General features: G+C 36.8%; 1 protein-coding gene across 1 annotated transcript in view; it reads right to left on the reverse strand.

The window, feature by feature from the left end:
• The window catches only part of Cc2d2a (Coiled-coil and C2 domain containing 2A), a 257,618-nt gene that overhangs the window by 47,050 nt on the left and 184,533 nt on the right, over positions 1-26,035 (reverse strand). Inside the window, exons 11-13 of the mRNA XM_083129417.1 lie at positions 19,336-19,962; positions 15,834-16,102; positions 4,463-4,702 (exon numbers count right to left, since the gene is read on the reverse strand). Coding sequence (XP_082985543.1) covers positions 4,463-4,702; positions 15,834-16,102; positions 19,336-19,962 — 1,136 coding nt within the window. The remainder of the gene's footprint in view (positions 1-4,462; positions 4,703-15,833; positions 16,103-19,335; positions 19,963-26,035) is intronic.

Consider the following 26,035-nt stretch of genomic DNA (forward strand, 5'->3'; position numbering starts at 1 on the left):
ATTTACATCATCCCTTGGTAAGTCTACATCATCTGCATATGCTAACAACTGAGTCACACCATTTAATTTTAGTCCTTCGTTAGTTTCTTTTACCTTCCTAACAGCATATTCTAAGGTAAATTAAAGAGCAGTGGAGATAACGCATCTCCTTGTTTTAACCCATCATGAATTGTAAATTTGTCAGACATATTAATATCCACACGAATTTTACTTTCTGTTTCATTGGTGCATACTTTTATCATATTAACAAGCTTCTTAGGTATTCCAAACTCTACTAATATATTATATAATTTATCTCTTTTGACCAAATCATATGCCTTTTGAAAATCAATGAATAGATGATGGACATTTTGATTATATTCTCACTTTTTCTAAAGTGTCTGCCTGATGTGAAAAATTTGATCTGTTGTTGATCTGTTACGTTTAAATCCACATTGATAATCACCTATAATTTCATTAGCATATGGAGTTAGTCTTGCTAAAAGAATGTTAGATAATATTCTATATGTTGTTGAGAGTAGAGAAATTCCACGGTAATTATTGCAGTTCATTTTATCACCTTTTTTTTAAGAACAGGAACAATTATGGATTCTTTCCACTGTTGAGGAATTTCTTCTTTATTCCATATTAAATATATTAATTTATGAATTTTACGTATTAACGAATTCCTACCATATTTAATTAACTCAGCTGGAATTAAATCAATGCCAGGTGCTTTGTTATTCTTTAGCCTTTTAATAGCATCTTTAACTTCGGTCAAGTTAGGTTCTGGAACTAAAGGTTCTGCTGTGTGTACTTCATTTACTTCTGATTTATCTCCTACATGAATATTTAAAAGGTCATTAAAGTAATTTTTCCATCTATTTAAAATATCGCTTGGGTCAGCCAAAAAATTGCCATTCTTATTTTTTTATCAAGTTTACATTAGGTTTCCACCCCTTTCTAAATTCATTTACCCTTTATATAAATGTCTGATATTTTTATTTTTGCTGTTTGTTTCAATTTCGTTCATTTTACTTTTCAAGTAATCTCTTTTTTTACTTTAAATGTGCGGTTAACTTCTCGCTTTATTCTATAATAATTGCTTAACTTTGTATCATCAGAGTTATTTCACCAGCCAGATTTCTTATTTCTATTAGGTTATGACATTCATTATCAAACCATGGCTTACTTTTTCTTGGTTTATGTCATCCTATACTTTCTTTAGCTGCTGATTCTATTGCATTACGTATGTGCTCCCAATTCTTATTTACGTCTGTTTCATTTATATTTTCATCATCATTTAAATCCTGCAAAATATCGAATCTATTTAACAGTTTAATTTGGTAATCTCTCTTAATTCTATCATCAGCAAATTTTCCTGTATTAAATTTTAGAGCTTTTAGATTTTGTTGCTTATGATTTATCACTGCGAGTCTTTCTCTTAATTTAGCAATTACTAAATAATGGTCACTGGCACAGTCAGCACATCTATGTGAACGAACGTCAAATATATTATATTCTTTTATCAATGAGAATATGATCTATCTGATTATGAGTTTTACCATCTGGAGACCAGGTATATTTATGGATATTTTTATGTTTACAAGTGGTATTTTTCACAATTAAATTCTTTGAGGTTGCAAAAGTAATTAATCTTATACCATTATCATTACTTAATTCACGAAGACTTTCTTTACCAATAGCACGTTTAAATGCCTCTTCTTTACCAATCTATGCATTACAGTCACCTAACAGAATTTTCATATCATACTGGGAAAATTTATCAAAGACCTGTTCTAACTCTGCATAAAAATTGTCTTTAGTAGTATCGCCCTTATCTTCCGTTGGTGCATGAATGTTTATTAAAATAATTTTGCACCACCTACCTTGTAAAACTGCATATGATATCCTATCATTTATACATTGGGGTCTCATGACGGGCATAGCCCGCAGTGCACTTAAAGTCAATGTGGACGAACGACGGACATAGCCCTTCCTGCAGTATGCAATCGCTTTGCCGATTAACTACAGGCTATGTTCGTACTTCGTCTCATGTGCCTGTTCATTCAAGCTGCTCTGTTGAAATTCCGACCACTAGGTGACTCATGTGCTATTTTTATCTCGCAACTGGGACTGTTTGTGTTCGGGTTGATGTACGTTGCATTGTTTAGAATGGTGTCGTTAGATCCAGACTGCATAGCGGAAATTCCACCTTAGAGTTCGAAGTTAGCGACGAATTTGATGATGCAGATGAATTTGAAGATTTGGAAGGTAGGTTATATTCATAATAATTAATTGTTGACAATATAAACAGTGTTGCAAACTCTAGTATTTTATGAATGAAGTGAGAAGAGGTAATTTTTTTGGGTCTATTCATCTTGCCTCTTGCTTGATTCTCCTACATGCACTGATGTATTTTTAGTTTTTCCATTTATTATTTTGTATAGTGTATGTCAAATGAAAATTTATTTTATTTATTTAGTTTACTTATTTATTTGTTTAATTTTTACAGATGACACAGAACCAACTGATACATCGTCTGGTCCTGTCCTGCAGCCACTTTTTCATACAAAAGTTAATTACCTGTAATTTGTAATTATTTTTGTAATTATTTTTTGTTATGTGCACATAAGAAGTATTCTTATGCAAGTTTCAAAAGATGTATTGATAGTTTATGTAGTTAATTATTCAAATTTCCAGATTACGAACTTAAAATATCTCTATATTAACATTTGTTACAATGTTATTTTTTCTTCTTCACAAAACATTGCTGAAAAAAATATTCAAAAATGTCTGAAAATTAAAATAAAATTTAACAAATTTTTGTTAATTGAAAAGAGGAAGTTTTGTAGATTTAAGAAATGTGTGGTAGATAAAAACAAATTAAAAATATTTTTGCTATGATTTTTTGAAAAACAACCAAAAACCACAGTCCAGAGGTAAAAATGCTGTATTATGAGGCCAGACCCGAATGTGTTAATAAATTCTACTATTTTAAGGGCTGAGATAATTCTATTATTTATGAAGAAGCCTGTTCCAAAATTATGATTTTCAGTACCACCATAGAAAAAGTATAATTTTTACAATTACTTTCTCCTGGCCACCTAACTTCCTGGACAGCTACTACATCTAATTTATACTTAACTATCTCATTAACTGTACACTGAAATGCCCCCAGACTGGTAAAGGCTCAGAACATTCCAAGTGCCTAATTTAATATCCTTATTCCTAATGTAGATCTTATTCTTAGTCCAGGGATCTCCCAAAGTAGTCCCCGCCCAGTGATCCGAATGGGACTATTTTACCTCTGGAATATTTTACCTTGGGAACATCCATGGCCTCATATTGCTGTTTCTTGACATGTCTTTTTACAGTGCAGAGTTGTCAGCTCTACGCCTAAACCCTAATATGAATGGAGGATCGCACCTGTCGTTGGTCAGCAGATCCCTCGGATCTAGCTGGGAGGATCACATTGTAGTCCACCAACCATATCCCACTTCTTCCAATTGTGGGATGCTCAAAGAGCCATGACAGGACAGCTCTTAAATTATAACCTATATTATTTGTTAGTAAGTTGTTAATCGGTGGAGGTACATAATGCAATGAAGGGATTATGCCAGATGCGAACCTGGCCATCTTCACAGTTCAACAGGGAACAGGACTCGTCATTCCAGGTGACCTCCTTGCATGTGTCTATGTTTAACTGATGTCTTTCCTTTGCCCACGTGAGGTGCAGTTTGAATCAACAAGGGCACCATTGTTGGTCTATGGCTGTTTAACTCCAATCAATGTAAGGAATGACACATGATCACTGTGGAAAGTTACTGTACTTGCCCATGGGGCCCCCAATGCTCGCCTCTCAGATCAACCAAAGGTGGCCAGCCAGCATGATCTCTTGCTGGATGTTTTATCACTGTTCATCCAGTCTTGGTACGCCCTTGATATCATGGTAGGGTAATAGGTAACAAGTGCAGCTGTTTACAAGATACTAACAGCATACCTCCAGGCTCCAACTATCTGCCTGTTGTCAAATTCACTTATGTTGCCATGTTTACTCATAATATGCAACTGTTGCCTTCTGGTGTGCAGAGGAGAGTTCAAACAGGCTTTCTGCTAGCTGATCGTGACATTGTTCAGAAAGTGGCAACATCATGTGTTCCTAATGCAGTGATCATTCAGTGTAAAGTACCATATAAAGGAGCCAATTCGAACAGGACCCAAATAATAATATACTTACCTCTTAATTACTACATGTGACCAAATTACTTTTATGAGTAACACTTTTTACATAAACAAGAACAATTACAACAATACAATAAAGTGGCAGACTTATTATTGGCAAATCTATGGACTGATTATTTCCATTCATAAAATTCTGCAAAACCTTAATTTGATTCATCAAACTCTCAAAAAATATCAAGTATTGTGCATAACTTATTAATTAATTAAATAAATAAACTATTCTTATACATATACTGACCTCCCAGGGATAGGTATATAAACGTCAGCAAGCAGTCGATTAGAAATTGAACCTCCCTCATATATTTCAATTTTCAAGCTTTCAGGCCATTGCATAATCTTTATGGGGAATATCTTCCCCAAGGAAACAACAAACTTTGAGCCTAAACCTTGTGAGGCTGAGCGACATACTTCCTTGTTGTTGTAGAAGATCTTCACAAATATCTCATACCTCCTAACAGCTGATCTTCTTTGCATCTCTCTACAAATCAAAATCATTGAATAAAACAGGTTTTAAAAATAAGAAAAAAGGTACACGATCAGTCTTAATTGTTATTAATGTTAAACTATGGATTTTACTTCCTTATGTACAGTCACGGACACTTCTGGGTTGTAACGATACTAAGGATGGGATAGATTAATTGGTACTCTATTAATCGGTATCGGCCGATATAGGCATATTAGTGTATCGGTAATTTTAAAGATCCAATATATCTATGAATATCTTATAATTTAGTGCAAAATTCTGCCATTTTCTTAAATTTTTTATGTATAATCTCCATGCCGTACTTTTAAAAAGTAAATGTCTAAATATGAAGCTTCTTTTGCACTGTAGTCACCTGTAAATAAAAAAATTATTAAGGAGGTCAATGAACCATTCATGTTCTTCAGGTACTATTTGGAATTGTATATCAGATTGGTAGAATATTGGTTCACTGGTCAACAGCCAAAATGCGACATGAGTGATATATACAATTTTTAGTCAATATTGGTCCCCTAAATACGAAACTGTTGTTAAAAATCACAATTGACTAATTATAATTGAGTTACAGGGCATTGTTGATTTGGAGAAGTTCCCTATATATATGGTATTGCATAGCTGTAAGAAGTAAATGTTGAGTTTTTCTTTCCTTATCTTATCTTTGTTTATTTGTTGTAAGGAAAGGGGGAACTGTTCAAGACCAGCCACAAAACCTCTTTATTCATTGTGTTTGATACTACGGACAGCGCAAGAAAGGAAGAGCTCCTCTCCAGCAGCTTTGCTACACTTAAAACAGGCTCAACATGCCCATATGAGCTTTTTGCTCAAGTGTGGAACTCTTGCCTAATCCAAGATTTTTGTAAAAAAGCCCTCATGGATTCCATGAGAAAGGAAGAGCTCCCTCAGATTGATTTGTCTATACTTACAAAAGGCACTTCTGTGAGATTGTTGTCCATAAATTTGTTAAAAATATGCCCCTCTTGGCCATACTTAAAACTTAGCCACACCCACCTACACCCACCCACACCCACCCACACCCACCCACACATATTTACTTCCGGTCCACTTCCGGTCCACTTCCGGTCCACTTCCGGTCCACTTCCGGTCCACTTCCGGTTTGCCTACTTCCGGTTCACTTGTGGCCAAGTTGTGGCCTATTTCTGGTTTATTTATATTGCATCATGTTTTTGCAACAAATTATTATCCAGTATAGAGTTTTGATTTGAACCCCAAGAAATTTTATATAAATACCAAAGCCAAAAATATTAACACACATACACATATACACACACAAAATATACAAAGCACACTGCTGAACCCAACTGATATTTTTTATTAAGCATAGAATTTTGAATTGGACCCCAGGAAATATTTTACAATTTTGAGAATCTCAATTTAAATTCAGGAACAAGAGATTTGGATTTGATGTATCTGGAAATATTTTTGCATCTTGAATCAACCTGCAAACAACATTACATGTTAGGCTGGGCTGTTTCAACAGCAGTAAATATTTACCAAATGTTTCAACGTTAAAAACAATCAGAATAATATCTTCCAGGACCTGAACATGCAAACATATTTTGAAAGAAGAAATATTGCAAGATATATAAAATCAGACCACCTGTTGGATTGTTTTAGGGAAAAATTTGAAAATCTATCAGAGTATGATTTTTTTAAAGTGCAAAATGAAACAGAGGCAAGATGGGTACTTGACAGTGATGTTGGGTTTGGGTATGTGAGCATAGAATTGGGTTCTGAATATGATGATTTTGAATCCAATACATACTGGCATAGAATTGATGCATACGTGTTGCATTGTTGTTGGGGAAAATATGTTGTTTTTTTTTACAAAAAGTACTTCAAGTTTAGAAAAATTTAGGTTTTACAAATTTTTCCATGATCATAAAATTTATACAAACAGCAGGTGGCCTGTTGATGACATAACATGGGACACAACAATTTCCATACTTGATGAGGCAGGAAAATTGGATGTAAATTCTGGTTTATATTTTAATGAGTTGATTATGTACCTGCTTAAAAACAATATCAATTCTGGCTCATTCAATACAAGATGGACTTAAATAATTAGAGTTTTTACACAAAATATTGAGAGAATATGTTGTTTCTAAGATCAGCATTGATTCTGTAGTACAGTATTGCTGTGGAACATGTCAAGTCCTTGGATTCTGTCACACCTATTCTAATACAATTAATATCACAAGTACCATTACAAGGCACGCACCGCATAAAATCATAATTCCAAGCGATGGCATGGATTCCACGATTCCATATCATACATACTGCAATTGGAGCTTCAGCAGTTCGGGACTGTGCAATATATTGTCTACAAATGTAGGAAAAATAATATTGTACGGGTTGCAAACAAAACTCCCAAAGCTTATGTATTTCAGGTTTCTTAAATTTGAAACAGAATCCAAACTGTCTGGAAGTTCATAAAAGTGAAGCCATTCTACAAGCGGGTCTATCTCAGCTTCTGCATGATATATTTGAGCAAGAGGTGATGTGTTTATAATATTTGTTGGTATAGAGGTTTGTTCTGAATTTTATTAATTATGAACAGCTCTGCTGCATGTTGTGATGATGAATATCTAGTCCCTAAACCTAACAGAGCTGTGCAGTGATGTTGTTATTGGGAACAGGATTCAAATCCTACACAGATTTATGGAAGAATTAATTTTTGCCATGAAATTATATCTAGATCCCTGTGCAATAATGCTGTTATTGGGAACAGGATTCAAATCTTACACAGATACAGATTCTTGCTGAGCTTAATAGGTGATTGTCATGGAAGATTTCTGCTGTTATTAGGTACAAAATTCAATTACACAGACACAGATATAAATAATAATGCATACAGAACTGTGGTTTCTATAAATCTATACTCAATATCCCTATACCTGACAGCTGTGCGGTGATGCTGTTATTGGGAACAGGATTCAAATCCCACACAGAAACAGATTTTTGCTGGGCTTTGAACTATTATGGATAGGTGATTGCCATGAAATAATATCCCTATACCTGACAGAGTTGAACATATGTTGAAACGTTTATATAGAAACAATAGGCATTGATTGCCACTTTTCAGACAAGTTTTAAATTCCATACAAATACAGAATTGAAACTGTCATGGCATAGGGATGAAATAACATCTAGACACTCAATAGATGTGAAGAATTAATTATACCCTAACTGTTAGTCCCTATCTCAGAGCTGTGCTCTGTACAAATCCCACACAGACACAGGAACTGTTATGAAGGAAAAAAATATTAATATCCCTATCTACACAGACACAGAGCCTTGCTGAGCATGAAACTGTTATGGGAATTGTTAGATGTGAAGAATAAATTTCACAGAGCTGTTATGGATATGGAGGTGAAGAATTGAATGAAATAATATTTATACCCATCTACTCTGTCTCTAACAAAGCTATGTTGCTGTACAAATCCCACACAGACACAGAGCTGAGCATGGAACTGTTATGGAATTGTTAGATGAGATTTGTTTGTGAAGAATGAAATTTAAATCTATACTTAATATTCCTATATTTAACAGAGCTGTGCTTGCCTCACACAGACACAGAGCTGAACATGGAACTGTTATGGAATTGTTAGATGAGATTTGTTTGTGAAGAATGAAATAATTTTTAAATTTATACTTAATATCCATATCTCTAACAGTTTTGCTCTACATAAACACAGAGCTGAGCATGGAACTGTTATGGAATTGTAAAGAATTGAATATTCTGTCTCTGACAAGAGCTGTGTTGTTTTGATGTTATTAGGTACAAATCCCCACACAGACACAGAGCTGAGCATGGAATTGTTAGATGAGATTTGTTTGTGAAGAATAAAATAATTTCTAGATGTTTCAATACTCAATATCCCTATCTCTAACAGAGCTGTGCTTGCCTCACACAGACACAGAGCTGTTATGACGAATTAAATAAAATAATATTTATACCTATTTGCTCTGTCTCTAATAGAGCAGCTGTGCTGTACTGATGATATTAGGTACAAATCCTCGCACAGACACAGAGCTGAGCATGGAATTGTTAGATGAGATTTGTTTGTGAAGAATAATTTCTAGATGTTTCAATAATAATATAATTAAATCATCTCTATCTCTAACAGAGCTGCTGTGCTGTACTGATGTTATTAGGTACAAATCCTCCTCGCACAGACACAGAGCTGAGCATGGAATTGTTAGATGAGATTTGTTTGTGAAGAATGAGCCTTGTTGATATTTCCTCAAGACAGGAAATTTGTGAGAATGTTTGTATCACCGACAGGAACAATTATTACAAGATTACAGATCACAGAACATGTGGCAAATATTATTATAGTGATGGCCCATATGTTGCAGAGTATGTATACAGGGAAGTGTTTGTAACAGCAGAGCTTGAAAAATACAGAAACACATCCAAATTATATTTTATTAGGGCTTTTGCTGAGATTCAGATCCCACCCAGTAAGGTTTCAAAACAATATGCATATCTCAAGCCGGGAGGCACAGATCCTATGTGATTGCCAGACTTGTACCTACCTATACCGGGAACAGGCCTCAAACACAGATACAGGGCCATGCTGAGATTTTTTGTTATGCTCAATTATATAATTGGAAAGAATAAAATTTATTAATAGAGCTGTGCTTGCCTCACACAGACACAGAGCTGAGTATGGAACTGTTATGGAATTGTTAAATAAGATTTGTTTGTGAATTTTTAAATTTATACTTAATATCCCTATCTGCTAGCTGAGCATGGAACTGTTATGGAATTGTGAAGAATTGAACTAGTTAGAATTGAACAATGTTTTTATCACCGACAGGAATAATTATTACAAGATCACAGAACATGTGGCAAATATTATTATAGTGATAGCCCAGTATGTATACAGGGAAGTGTTTGTAACAGCAGAGCTTGAAAGTTATCATATCTTATAGGGGGGTTTGTTCTGAATATCCTATCAATTATGATCCCTGACACAGCCCCGCTGTGATTAGGGCTTTTGCTGAGATTCAGATCCCGCCTCAAAACAATATGCATAGTCCCTTTCTTCTCAAGCCGGGAGGCACAGATCCTATTTCAAATCTACCTATACCGGGAACAGGCCTCAAATCTCACACAGACACAGGGCCATGCTGAGATTTTTTTTGGCAAAAAACACAATTTCATGCCACACATTGGGAGATGTGAAGAATTGGACAAGCTTTAAATCCCACACAAATACAGAGTTGAAACTGTCATGGCATAGGGATGAAATAACATCTAGACGCTCGATAGATAGGAGGAATTGTTATAGTTGTTAGATGTGAAGAATTAATTATACCCTAACTGTTAGTCCCTATCTCAGAGCTGTGCTCTGTACAAATCCCACACAGGAACTGTTATGAAACTACACAGACACAGAGCCTTGCTGAGCATGAAACTGTTATGGGAATTGTTAGATGTGAAGATCTATTATAAACACAGAGCTGTTATGGATATGGGGGTGAAGAATTGAATAATACCCATCTACTCTGTCTCTAATGTTGCTGTACAAATCCCACACAGATACAAGCTGAGCATGGAACTGCTATGGAATTGTTAGAAGAGATTTGTTTGTGAAGAATAAAATAATTTTTAAATTTATACTTAATATCCCTATCTGCTCTACATAGACACAGAGCTGAGCATGGAACTGTTATGGAATTACACAGAGATGTTATGGACATGGATGTGAAGAATTGAACTAACAGAGCTGTGTTGTTTTTGATGTTATTAGGCACAAATCCCCACACAGACAGAGCTGAGCATGGAACTGTTAGATTTGTGAAGAATGAAATAATTTTTAATCCCTATCTCTAACAGAGCTGTGCTTGCCTTACAGAGACACAGTGCTGAGCATGGAACTGTTATGGAACTGTTAGATGAGATTTGTTTTGTGAGCTGATCATGGAAATGTTATGGAATTACACAGAGATGTTATGGATATGGATGTGAAGAATTGAATGAAATAATATTTATACCTAATAACAAAAATATTGAGTATCTTCATGGTAATCACCTATCCAAAATTTGAATCCTGTTCTCAATAATTATATCACTGGTATCTTCACTCTAAGCTCAGCATTGTGCGAGGTTTTGAAGCTTGTTCCCAATAATTATATCACCGCACAGTTTTGTTCATGGCATAGTTCTAAGTTTAGCAAGGATCTGTATATTTCAATCCTATTCCAATAACAACATCACTGCACAGCTCTGTCAGGTATAAGGATATTGAGTATAGATTTATGGAAAACACAGCTCTGTTAAAATTGTTCCCAATAACAGCATCACTGCACAGCTCTGTCAGGTATAGGGATATTATTTCATGGCAATCACCTATCCATAATAGTTCAAAGCCCAGCAAAAATCTGTTTCTGTGTGATATTTGAATCTTGTTCCCAATAACAGCATCACCGCACAGCTGTCAGGTATAGGGATATTGAGTATAGATTTATAGAAACCACAGTTCTGTATGCATTATTATTTATATCTGTGTCTGTGTAATTGAATTTTGTACCTAATAACAGCAGAAATCTTCCATGACAATCACCTATTAAGCTCAGCAAGAATCTGTATCTGTGTAGGATTTGAATCCTGTTCCCAATAACAGCATTATTGCACAGGGATCTAGATATAATTTCATGGCAAAAATTAATTCTTCCATAAATCTGTGTAGGATTTGAATCCTGTTCCCAATAACAACATCACTGCACAGCTCTGTTAGGTTTAGGGACTAGATATTCATTATCACAACATGCAGCAGAGCTGTTCATAATTGAAAAAATATAATTGTACTCAGAACAAACCTCTATACCAACAAATATTATAAACACATCACCTCTTGCTCAAATATATCATGCAGAAGCTGAGATAGACCCGCTTGTAGAATGGCTTCACTTTTATGAACTTCCAGACAGTTTGGATTCTGTTTCAAATTTAAGAAACCTGAAATACATAAGCTTTGGGAGTTTTGTTTGCAACCCGTACAATATTATTTTTCCTACATTTGTAGACAATATATTGCACAGTCCCGAACTGCTGAAGCTCCAATTGCAGTATGTATGATATGGAATCCATGCCATCGCTTGGAATTATGATTTTATGCGGTGCGTGCCTTGTAATGGTACTTGTGATATTAATTGTATTAGAATAGGTGTGACAGAATCCATGGACTTAACTTATAATCTGGTGGAGGTTCCATCTACAAAAAAATATTTTGTGTAAAAACTCGAATTATTTAAGTCCATCTTGTATTGAATGAGCCAGAATTGATATTGTTTTTAAGCAGGTACATAATCAACTCATTAAAATATAAACCAGAATTTACATCCAATTTTCCTGCCTCATCAAGTATGGAAATTGTTGTGTCCCATGTTATGTCATCAACAGGCCACCTGCTGTTTGTATAAATTCTATGATCATGGAAAAATTTGTAAAACCTAAATTTTTCTAAACTTGAAGTACTTTTTGTAAAAAAAGCAACATATTTTCCCCAATAACAATGCAACACGTATGCATCAATTCTATGCCAGTATGTATTGGATTCAAAATCATCATATTCAGAACCCAATTCTATGCTCACATACCCAAACCCAACATCACTGTCAAGTACCCATCTTGCCTCTGTTTCATTTTGCACTTTAAAAAAATCATACTCTGATAGATTTTCAAATTTTTCCCTAAAACAATCCAACAGGTGGTCTGATTTTATATATCTTGCAATATTTCTTCTTTCAAAATATGTTTGCATGTTCAGGTCCTGGAAGATATTATTCTGATTGTTTTTAACGTTGAAACATTTGGTAAATATTTACTGCTGTTGAAACAGCCCAGCCTAACATGTAATGTTGTTTGCAGGTTGATTCAAGATGCAAAAATATTTCCAGATACATCAAATCCAAATCTCTTGTTCCTGAATTTAAATTGAGATTCTCAAAATTGTAAAATATTTCCTGGGGTCCAATTCAAAATTCTATGCTTAATAAAAAATATCAGTTGGGTTCAGCAGTGTGCTTTGTATATTTTGTGTGTGTATATGTGTATGTGTGTTAATATTTTTGGCTTTGGTATTTATATAAAACTTCTTGGGGTTCAAATCAAAACTCTATACTGGATAATAATTTGTTGCAAAAACATGATGCAATATAAATAAACCAGAAATAGGCCACAACTTGGCCACAAGTAGACCGGAAGTGGACCGGAAGTGGACCGGAAGTAGACCGGAAGTGGACCGGAAGTAGACCGGAAGTGGACCGGAAGTAGACCGGAAGTGGACCGGAAGTAGACCGGAAGTGGACCGGAAGTAGACCGGAAGTAAACCGGAAGTAAATATGTGTGGGTAGGTGTGGGTGGGTGTGGGTGGGTGTAGGTGGGTATGGCTAAGTTTTAAGTATGGCCAAGAGGGGCATATTTTTAACAAATTTATGGACAACAATCTCACAAAAGTGCCTTTTGTAAGTATAGACAAATCAATCTGAGGGAGCTCTTCCTTTCTCATGGAATCCATGAGGGCTTTTTTACAAAAATCTTGGATTAGGCAAGAGTTCCACACTTGAGCAAAAAGCTCATATGGGCATGTTGAGCCTGTTTTAAGTGTAGCAAAGCTGCTGGAGAGGAGCTCTTCCTTTCTTGCGCTGTCCGTAGTATCAAACACACTACTGGTGTTCATTTGGGCAGACGTGATTGTGGCTTTATAAAACTAGGTTGAGTGGGTGCATTTATCAAAGATCATGTTTGCGTATTACGTGGTCCATTTATGGTAAGGTTGGCATTTAATTAAATTGCTGAGTGATTTGGTAAAAAATGTCACGTAAATGCATTAACAATGCTAACAATTTCTGTTATGTTGCTGGTCAAATTGTGTTTTCTGGACAGCGGAGAAGTATTACCCCTGCTGCAAGGTTGTATTTCGGTAAATACTGCAAATTCGGAGATGAAGATAAGACTTGGGCTCCACATTTCTGTTGTAAGACCTGCTACATGAATCTGCTGGACTGGTTGAATCACAGAAGACCATCGATGCCATTTGCTATTCCCATGATATGGTTGGAGCCCACTAATCATACAGACGATTGTTTTGTTTTTTGTATGGTCCCACCAATACAATGTATGTCCAATACTAAAAAGAAGACAATTGTATTTCCAAATATTTGTTCTGCTACTCATCCTGTGGCACATAGTAATGAACTACCTGTTCCAACACCCCCAAATCCTATTCCGTAGACTCACAAGACGAACAGTACGATCCACAACCTTCCACATCTACAGATCCGGACTTTGCAGGTGATGTTAAACTTACAGAACAGCACAAGGTTAGCCAGAGTGAAATGAATGATTTAGTGAGAGATCTTGAACTTTCAAAAGCCAAAGCAAAGCTATTAGCCTCCTGACTTCAACAATGGAATTTTCGGGCTAGTAATGTGAAGGTGTCATTTTATCGTGACCGTCAGAAAAAGTTGGAAGAATACTTTTCTACTGAAGGAGATCTGATATACTGCAGTGATATTAATGGTTTATTGGGTGCTATGGGCATTACGCACATCCGTGAGGAGTGTTCATAGATGCATCGGTATTAAGTCTAAAAGCTGTACTGCTTCATAACAGCAATCAATTGTAGTCAATCCCTATTGGTTATTTTGTGCAAAAGAAAATCATATGATTGCCTAAAATTCCTCCTTCAATCAATTAAATACAACTACTACAAATGGAAAATATGTGCAGATTTGAAAGTAATTTCTATTTTAACCGGACTCCAACAAGGCTATACCAAATATTGCTGTTTCTCTGCAAATGGAATAGCAGAGCAGAGCAGAGGATTGACCATTACGTCAAAGTATGGTACTAGGTATCAGCCAAAATTTTGTATCGACCCATCCCTAAATGATACCATTAGCTTTCAGTGAAACTGTTACAAAACTAGAAGTGTCAGTGACTGTATAATACTCCCACTGATGTGCAACAACCTTTTGAGTGCCAAGGCCTTCCACACATCTTTTTTCATTGGGTGATGAGTAGTAAGAGCATTGAGTCACATTGGTAGTTTTCTAGCTTTTGAACCAGCCCCCATGGCGGCATGGTTAGCACATTGCACTACGATGCCAGGGGTTCCGAGTTCGAATCCTGGCCTGGGAATGGATGTTGTGAGGGTCCATTCATCAAATTTCATCATATCATCACTCATCCCCATCTTCGCTAATTAGCCAAAAATGGCACAAAAGCGAAGTAAAACATAGCAAATCAATCTAGCTTTTAAGACCGCAATCAGCTACATTTATTTCAAGTAGTTCCCCAATAGTCCTTGTTATGCTGGGCCGCCAGATCCAAAATGTAAATATTATAGAAGTTGGGTTTCTAAGAATACTGGAAATGGGGGAAAACCCCATAAGCCAAAATTTTGGAGCTGTCACTAGGAATCAGGCTCAGATTTAGGGGGAGAGGCTTTAAGGGGCTATACCTGGGTCTTCATCTGCACATGGGACGTCACTCTGGGAACAAATACTTTGAAAAGAACCACAAAGTGAAAAGTAAGAAATATAAAATGTTGTAAATATATAAAAAAATTTAACTAACCATCTCACATATCTTGACATAAAAGTAATAACTGAAATGGTATACGTGAGCGAAGGGGGGATCACACCAACATTAGCTGTCTCAACATACATAAATCTGAACCTACTCTAGACTAGAAAAATATTACAAGCACCATAAACTGAAAAAAAATTAACACAGTTATCTATCCACCTTGACTGCGTACATTGCTTTTTGAATTACCAGTTGAAAATAACACAAACAAATGTGCTTAACAAGCTCATTTATTTCCTGGCAATATTTCAGCAACTTTATGATACTTTCTCTAGCCTCATACTGAACATTGCCAGAAAAAGAATGCAAGAATAAGTTATGTGTTTTTATTATACAGTTACTAAACATAATACAGTGGGAACCTCGATTTTATTTACATTCTCCCGCATTCAATTTTCATGGTCGCAACAGAACAAAATACTAACATTTTCCCGCATTTTAAGTTGTTCCAGCTTGGCCCCTGAAAAACATAAAATTGAGGGTTCCACACTGTATTTCACTTACTTCGGGCAGCTTGGATCTTGTGTTACAGGCACGGAATTCAACAGCTCAAAAGAAACATTCGGTTCTCCAGGTGGACGGCGACTTCCATTAAAGCGAGCTACTATTTCATCTCTCACTGCATGGCGATCAAATTTCTCTGGGGGAACAGGCTCTGGCAGCTCTTCCTCAGATAAGAGCATTTCATCTGCTTCTTGATCGGGTGTATATGAAGACCCTCCTTGTTCTTCGGCTCTTTGTGATCTTTCCTTTTGCCTTCGTTTAGCCTTTTGCTAATATAAAATACATTACTTTCTTCTTGTTTGTAGCTGATCAGTGGTGATTCATTCATTCTTAGTTTTGGACTTTTAACCACTGTGTTAATCTACAAAATCATACTTCAATCCCTGCACACGTGTGTTTGGGGACGGTGTCTATATGGAGAGTGAGAATAAATGGTTGCCTTGGAGGATTATTCTCGGTGGCCAATGCTCCACCTCGTCTGCCGGTCACAAGGACCTCTTGTACATGAAGGTGGCAGGGAGGATTATTAGTTGCCCAGGCTCTACTTCATTTGGTGGTCACATCAAGACCTGTTTTTCTGTGTAAGCTGCCAGGGAGGATTGTACTGCGGTGGCCCAGGCTCCACCTTGTCATTTTAGAGATACATCTCCAACCCTGCTTTGGCCAGTCATCATACAAACGAGGATCAGTAGCACACACACTGGGAGAACTGTATGCCCACAACCATTCAGGGTCTGACAGTTGCACGTAAGCGGCAGTGAAGGAGTATTGCAATTTTGGGGTTGATTTCCAGCAGTATCAATCCTTTGACAAGGTGGAGCCTGGGCCACCGCAATATAATCCTCCCTGGCAGCTTACATAGAAAAACCGGTCTTGACGTGACCACCAAACAAAGTGGAGCCTGGGCAACTAATAATCATCCCTGGCACCTTCATGTACAAGAAGTTCTTGTCACCGGCAGACGAGGTGGAGACTTGGCCACTGAGAATAATCCTCCACGTCAACAATTTATTCTCACTCTCCATATAGACACCATCCCCAAGCACATCATGTGTGCAGGGATTGAAGTATGATTTAGTAGATTACACAGTACCCTGAAGATGGAGACAGAATCAACTTCCATAACGTTGTTATTTTTAAAATTAACACAGTGGTTTAAAGTCCAAAACTAAGAATGACATTACTTTCTATTTTACATTTTTTTCAAGATTACACTAATTACACTACATCTCCTCTAAACATTCAGTCTCCACATATACTGTTATCTAAAACTAGCAGACGTGAAATTTATGAATAAAATCATGCAATGGAAATTCAGAACTGAATCTTGAATTGGCAAATTCAATTGTAGAGTATCCATACTACCTATGTGCAACGTAAAATTCTTCCATAATTCTACTATGTGGTTATTCCTTATACGGAGCTCTGCATGGTATAGGCTTCCAGAACTTTAGAACTGACTACTCCTACTATTGATTTTTTTTTCCTGACTCCATTTCTGATTGTTGTTAACAATGAATATTTTTTTTCCTGTAGCCCCTTTATTGTATTGTTATGCACATTACAGTTTTTTTACAGTGACCTGACTCAGTGGCCGACAACGTTCGATTTCACCACCTAACCTCCTGGGTTCGAAGTTCTGGTCTAATCATGGATATTTTTGGTGAGTATTCCTTCATTAATTTCAATGAATCATCACTCATCCCCATCTTTGCAAATAGCCAAGTGGTAGAAATGTGATATAAGATAACAAAAATGCATGTACAGTTTCAGTGTAAAATTGTCTCAGTACTTTAATCAGAACTTCAATGAACTTACTTCTACTATAACTGAAAGTTCAATAATAAATACAAAGATAAAAAATCAAGGTGCAGCTTGTGGCTGTTGTTCAAACTTAGCAGATGAAAGGAAGTAACACGTTGAAATCCTTTGATCTTAAATGTATTTTCTGAAGCAACTCAAGATGATGGTACAAAGTTTATGAATTTGTAGAAAACTTATGCAAAATAAAACAAACACTAATATTACAAGAGATACGCTATCAAGAACAAAGTCAGTCCTAAATCCACTCAGACTGGTTAATCTGGACTAAATCTACAGTTTAAAGTGTGATCTGAACCACTGTGCAATGTGCCTTCACTGATGATCAAACACGGGAGTCCTTGATTATAAAGCAGCAACATTACCACTATACCATCAGGAGGCCCTCGTCCTCCTCCGTTGCCGTGCAATCTAAGGTGTTGTGCTTTGGACTTCGACTGCAGGAAGGCATGGGTTCAAGTCCGCCTGGGTTCTTGGTCTGTGTATAGGACCGGTGGCAACCACCATCGTGAGGAAATTGGGAAACTACGAGTGAGTAGCGTAACCTGGTCTCGGAAATCTCCTACAATGGCTGGGGGTTTGACATGCTGACCTCACATCACCCCATTACCGGTTGAAGATCTCCACACCTCTAGGTAGGATTGTGGGAGGGAGATTGGCAGTCGGGAGATCGGCCTAGGCCCTTCAAGGACTGTCGAGACACAGGTTATCGGGAGGCTCTCACAAGCAAGAATGAGCTGGCATTGTGTTAGATGTATATTGAATGTTTATTTACATTGTTATATTACATAACTTTTCTTTCACTTTTGGCTAATCATGACTAGAATAAGTGATTTGGATGAAACTGATGAACGGACACTCACAAAGAACACCCATACCTAGGTCAGGACTTGAACCTGGGAATTGCGGTGGCAAGACCAAATATCAACTACTTAATGAGCCTTGCCACCAAGCCAACTCAATTAATGTGTATGATTACTCTAATGGCAGGGAAGTTGATTATGTACAAGGGAGAGTCAAATAAAAACCTTAAAGAGTCCAACAAAAATTACAGTGCAGACTATAAACAGCTCAAATTTATGTGAGGTATCAACTGTTATGAAATGACGTCAAGGCTGCAACACTGATCAAGTGAGCTTTACAACACAATTTTTGTCATTTTAAAGATGACTCCTCCTGCACACACATGCACCAGCAAGGAACAGTGCCAAATGAAACTTCAGTGCCTTTATGCATGCTTACCATGCTGGCAAGTTTACAAATAGAGAAGGAAGTTCGACAATAGTCTCAGTCTGCCGTGGGTGGAAAGACCATCACAGTGGCTCATAAGTGACTGCACATAGATTCCAAATATTTTTCTTCTTGAGGTATACAGGCAGTAACTCAGACTTGAAAATATATGTGGATCAGTGGATATGGGTCTATTCTAAATTGCAGCGACTCACTCACTCACTCTCACTCTCACTCTCTCTCCCTCCCTCCAAAAAAACAAAACAAATTAAGGTTATGATTTGACTCGTAATAAAATCGCGATCGAGAGCCAATGTTAAGTTAGAAAGCTTACACACTACATAAAAAAAATATGGCATAATTAAACAAAAATCAAGAAACCTACGTGCACTTATCATTCTAATTTGCAACATTATCCTATGGACATTCTTAGTCAATGATTTTTACTTACTCGTGCCTTGTGCACTTTCCTCCATTCCGCTAGCTGCTCGGTGTATACTTGGAACTTCTTATTGTACTCCATTTCAAATTCTTCTTTCAGTTCCACAAGGTCCTGTTCAATCTCGGCATCCCACAGCTTTCTCTCGTTTTCTACATCTGTTTCCTCTTTTCGGATTTGCAACTTTAAAGGGGTGTTTACGTAACCTTGTGCTTCACGCAATTTCTTCAAGTCTTTCCACGTCCGGAGAATAGTTTTCAGAAGAATTCTATTGTTCTTCCCATCCATTTCTCTTACTTTCCTAGTTTCACATATTTCTTTCTGATAATTTTCTAGCCTCTTCCTCTGGATGGCAGTTAGGTCTGTATCTTCGTCCGAGAGGTCTAGTATTTTCTTCAGATTGTCGCGAGCTTTCCTGAGTGCCTGAAGTTTTCCAGCCAACCTTTCTTCTCTCTTCTGTTGAGATCTTAAAATGTGTTTTTGGTGAAGTTCGATTAACTGTTGAGCCACCACGTGTTCTTTGCTGAAGAGAGGATGGTGGGTGAACGAGATGGAGGAAATATCGACTTCTAAGAGGAACTGTCCTTCGATATCAATATTTCCGTAGAAATGTTTGTTTTCAAGATCACTGTTCACAGCCTGTAAATAGAAGAAAAAAATATTCAAAATGGATGTTTCAACATAACAGTTTAACCCTCTTTATTTGTGTCTTTGAATGTACAAATGTTTATTTTATTATTTATCTCTTTATGTATATTCACTCATACAATGACGTTCTTACATATTTACGATATTTATTTATTTTTTTGGTTGTAAAATAATAAGATTCTTCCAAACTTTATTTGTTTCTTTGAGTTTACAAACGTTTATTTCTTTTCATTTCTTTGCACTCATACAATAATTAATTCTTGTTCTTACATAATATATTTGTACCTTTTAGTTTAAACATATTTATTATATTTGTTTATTTTCTATTGCAAAATAATAACATTCGTATGTGCTATGTTTGTGTCTTTGAGATTACAAATGTTTATAAATGTGTATGTTTTTATTTCCTTTCACACATACAATAAGAAGTTGTTGTTTATCCAACAAATGGCATGATAAATCAATAGATATATTAAATAAAAATCAAACTTCATTGCTATAATAGTGATCAGCAATAAAATTAATAATATGTAGATACAAAAGTTACCAAAAAAAGTTATAATAATAATAAAAATTAAAATTTTAGTTGCACGAGAAGACTCAGTAACCCCAAGAATGCAAGCAAATGGAAAAGTGCCTCTGGTATGTAGACAAAGGTAGACAGAAGAACTGCACCTTCCTCCATTGTTAGCAGAAACCCAATGGAAGAATACAAGGGTGCAAGTGCCCCTATTTGCCCCTGGCAAGTTATGTCTATGCTGCAGATAAAGTGTTATTCTTGTGCTCCATTCTTCGAGCATGTTGCACTACATTACTGCGACCAAAGTGTGCTATTGTAAGTTCTTCGTTGCAATATTTGAAACCTGTTTTACATTTAATACACTATCTTTCAACCACATGTGACCATGATTCGCGAAATGTTGTTACATGAAATATACACTGTAATTTCGTCATCTTTGTAGCAAAAGACTCTACTTTATGCATACTTCTCATCTTGAAACATGCTGAATAGAACACACAAGAGCACTCATGCACCACTCTTGCAGGGAAGAAAGTAGTGTTCACAAACAGGTGGGTTAGTGGAACTGGAATTAATACTTGTCCCATAATGCACCACCACAAGAGAAAGAAGAGTCAATGAACAAGACATTCAGAAACATGAATTTAACGAGGAAAGAAGTAATTTTCAAATACAGGACAATAGGCAAGCTGGGAAAGATTGTCATGGGAGACATATTGTCATTGCGAGACATATTACTTAAATAAGGGATTGTTCCTTAAAACCCAGATGTCTGACAACTCTGTCCCTTCGAGTATATTAATTTGATACCACAGTTTTCAATGCCTGAAGCATGAATAACAGTTTAGTAAGCGATCCAGGTAATTTCAGTCAATGTGATCCAGAGACATACTAAAAAAAAAAAAAAAAAGTCTTCATACATTTACTGTACTGGCAAATAGCTAGTCACGTATGCAGCTTCAGCACATGAGATGATCCTCCATTTGAAGGGAGACAGGGTACAGAGGTAAAATGATGGCAAAGTTCATTTGTGGATTGTCGAGGTAGCAGGAAATTATGTTGTCATCTGCTAGGTCAGTGTTCTTTAGAACCGAGTGGAAATGCATTTATGCATTTCAGTTTTCTTCAATTTCTCTTAAGATGTTGCTTCTTGCAGCATGGATAAGCCATTGTGTTTTTTGGCTTGCATTTAAAAAAAAAAGTGCAGACAATTTCAAGGAAATACACATGTTAATGACTTTGGCACACTCGCACAGTGCACTCCCACTGCAAATTATTCACTTCACTCATCAGCTGCAGCTACTATAGAAATACCATAAACATGACTATATATAGTTGTGTATAGATGTGTAAAACTGCGCATTATTTTTGATCATTAATTCAATTAAATTTGGTAGGAGAAAAGCTCAATGTGTCCACTCTGCAAATCATGTAATAATTTGTAATAATCATATATTCTCCCACCGACACCATTTCAAGAAAATAAAAAGCTCTCCGAAATCTGGTAGCAGATATAATTTTTATAATTCTCCAATATATTGGGTGATGCATAAGTTAGTAGCACTTATTTCACCGTGGCAAAAGTATTTTTATTTGATACTAATTTGAGATGATCAAAATACGTACATAAATTAATCAGTGACTTTCTACCAACTCTGGGGCAGTTTTTCAATTCAACGCCTCAGCTGATTCGGGGTTAAAAGTGTTGTCAAGCCAAGTGTGAAGAGCATTTTCGTCTCCAAAGGAGCTTCCATGAAGATTGATGGAATGAGAGCTGAAAAGTAGCAATCCAAGGGTACAAGATCGGGGGAGTAAGGAGGATGTGGAATAACTATCCAATCAAGCTCCTGGATAGCAGATTTTGTCATGTTAGCAAAGTGTGGGTGTGCATTATCGTGACGCAGCACTTGATGCTGTCTTCCTGGCCTACTCGTTGATTTGGTTGTTTTCATTTAAAGCGTGTGGTATCCTGAACCTTACGCATGGAATGCAAATGTTGCACAATGGTTGAATGGTCACAGTTCAACACATTTGCTAATTCTCGAGTCGACTGTGATCTACCCATGATGTTAATATCATCTGCATATCAAACTATTTGTGTAGATTTGTATTGTAGACTGGCTCTGGTATCAATTCGTAGCTGCCTGATAATGTATTCCAAAACCAGGTTGAAAATAAGTGGGGCCAGCCCATCTCTTTGCTTCAGCCCTTACTTTACTTCAAAGAAGTCTCCCAATTCTCCTTTGATGCATACAGAGGCAAACGTACTCTTCATTGTCAGTTCTACCAATCTGACTAACTTTTCTTGTATTCTGAATTCTCTCATGATATGGCCTATCATATCTCTAATTTATGGAGTCATAAGCTTGCTGAAAGTCAACGAAGATTTGAAAGACATCTATGTTTCCTTCCCAACACTTCTCCAATATTTGTTTTACTGTAAATATCTGGTCAATGGTGGACCGGCCTTTCCTTGAACTAGCCTGGTATTCTCCTATGTTTGTTTCTGCATATTGATCCAATCTGCTTCTTATTATTGATGTGAAAAATTAGACATTCCAATTTGTCCCCCTTTTTGTATATTGGACAAATTATGCTTCTCTGCCAGTGGCATAGGGGAGGGGGGGCGAGCTGCAGGGGCCCCACTATGTTTTATCTCTATGTTCTTACTGTCACTTATTTAAAAAACGAATTTACGAAACAGAAATTTGGTTCCCAGTAACATATCATATGACGACGTCTGCGATAAAAAGCAGTGGTGTGTTGTCTCAGCCAGAGGGGCCCGGGCAACTTGACATTATGGGTCTCCTCCGAAATTCAGATTTAAGTTACTTGCTCATAGATGGCAATCGATAGGAACTTCTCTCATCTCATACCATTATAGCTACATAGCTTTCGTAAACGTAGTATAGTGTAGTGTAGTACAGTTGTGAATCGAGTAGAAAGATTCAGTTGTTTAACCGGTCAATGCCTTATTGTTACACAATACCTAAACAAACTTCATAATTTATGACCTTTCTTTATTACCATTAATATTATGTGATATTTAAAATGTAACTTCCCACCAAATATGTTCGTGGGGTCCCGCGAAGCCTCAGTATGACATTGAAATAAGACCCGAGATAAATTTCCCACATTGTCCACACCTATTACATTTTACTTCAAAGGGGCCCAAAAACTCAGGATGTTGAGCCCAGGGACAATTTTCCCTTTGCCCTTAGGTCCAGTAGCCCCAATTTCGCCACGCACGGTATACAACGTATGCAGTGGTCAAAGTGCTCCAATCCCTCCAATCGGCATTTCATTGAGTGACAAATTTTGAGTGAATAAAGTCCAGTTGCTGCTTAATTTTCTATCTCTCAAGATTTGAGTCCGCCTCTATTTCTTAGCAGCAGATTGCAATTTACCCTTTGATATTAGGTCACCATTGACAATGTAGAGGTCCAGTTCAACCTCCGTAATTGAAATTATAAGTTTCCTTGAGTATATAACTCACTATTAGTATTATAAGCGTAATGTGAGCATCTTGGCCTGGCATAGCCAGAGAGTGGTTTTGTGGGCTGAAGGTGCATCCACCTCTAAGTCCAAAAAAGGAGTGTTTACTATCCTTTAAACAATTTCTCCAAACAGTATTTTTTAAATATATGTATATTATATGTAACCTACATAAGAAAAACATTTCGAACAAAAAATACAAAGGATCACGAACAAAATAGTTGGCTATGTGAAGCCTCCACCCTCCTTAAAAAAGAATCCTGGCTGTGCCACCACGTTGAAGTAAGAGACAACATTTCTCATTTCTTCATCCAGTTATTTATCAGAGATTCAGACAACCCTGATTTAGTATCGACAAACTACTAAACTGATATATATCCTATAGCCTAAGTCGATGACAAAAACTGGGAAGGAAGGGTTAAAGTTAATTCATTTTACAACTGCAGGGGGGGGGGGTTTTTAACTATTGTGTGTCTGTTTCACTCTGGCATTATCTCGATGTTTCTTCTTTCCACTGAGGGGGGCCCCAATATTTTACTTGCGGGGGGGGGGGGATCCAGAGTAGTGTGCTAAGCCACTGTTCTCTGCCAATCCTTAGGCATTTCCTCTCAATTCCATACTATAGATCCATCAACTTATTTGAAACCCTGGCCAGAAACAAGTGGCGCTAGTGTCGAATGTTTAGGAGGGGAGCTCGGGAACTCTGGGCAAGGGAAGGGATGACAGAAACACGTGTTTTCCCCCCTGTGTTGCCAAATCTAGAAGTGGGCGTGTGCCGTGAAAGGTTTGCAAGTAAACAAATATGCAGGCTGAATATTAACTTTCGTTTCTAGATGTGGTAATTCAAATAACATAGCATAAGAGAGAGAAGGGAGGGGGACACTAAAGTTAAAAGCGCCACCTGTCTCGCAGAAGGATATCAACAATTTAAACACATAAGATTAATATTCTAAATATGTAAACTATATATTTTTTTTAAAAAAAAAAAGCAACTTACTTTTGGGTTTTTGCCTCCAGTTGGCCTGGAGACAGATTATAAGGTGTCTATGCCGGAGAGGTCCGAATTCGAACTTTCGCTGTCACTGTCGCTATTTACATCGCTACTTTCGGAACCCGATTCCAGGTTTATAATCAACGTTTGAACTTCTTCTTCGAGAATTCCATCATTCCTCTGATATTCTTTTTCCAAACGGATGGCATGTTGGCACATACATTCCCATTCCTGCACTGTGACACTGTCAATTGCACTTTCGGTAGGAGCACTTATTTCTCTCAAATTTGAACTTACGTTTCGCTTTATGTACTCGATCGGGTTCAAGTCGCAGTGATATGGTGGCAGTCGAAGGACGTGGTGGCCGTGGGTTTTCAAAATTGTATCAGCTCGATATATCGGATCAGGAAGATTTTTTTCTTTCAGCAACAATTATGGCTTTGTTTGTTCGATTTCGAAACTGATGTTATTTTTTAATAGCCATTCTTGAATCTCTAGTTTCTTACTTTTTGTGTTCAGGGCTTTATTGATTTGAATTGAGTGGTAGGAGGCATTATCCATAACAATGACAGATCTAGGTGGGAGATTCGGAATGTTTCTGTTCCAACCACTTCTCCAAGTTCTCGGAATTCATTTCGTTATGGTAATCGCCAGAAGTTGTTTTGGCCTGAAATATATTAAGTGCGTTTGGAACAAACCCCATGGAACCCCCAGCATGACTTATGATAAGTCTCTTCCTCGGACTGTTGTTTGTGAAGACACCTGACACATCTTCACTCTGCCAACATTTTTTTACTTTGTAATTAGGATGAATCCAAGTTTCATCAATGTAAACAACAGGACTCCCTTCGTTGCGGAATCTCCAAACCACAATGTTGCTTCGTTCAACCAGAGTTAAGCGAGAGTTTCTACATTTTTTAAATTTAAAGCCTATTTGTTTCATAATTTTCCGTAATGTTACTCCCCCCCACCCCCGATAATTAATTTCTTCCTTAGCAATAGCTAAAAGTTTCAATATTGTATGAACTTCTCTTTTCACTACGTACATTTCATGGATT

This window comes from Lepisma saccharinum, chromosome 1 (genome assembly GCF_977018435.1).
Source record: "Lepisma saccharinum chromosome 1, izLepSacc3.1, whole genome shotgun sequence".
Classification (NCBI taxonomy): domain Eukaryota; kingdom Metazoa; phylum Arthropoda; class Insecta; order Zygentoma; family Lepismatidae; genus Lepisma; species Lepisma saccharinum.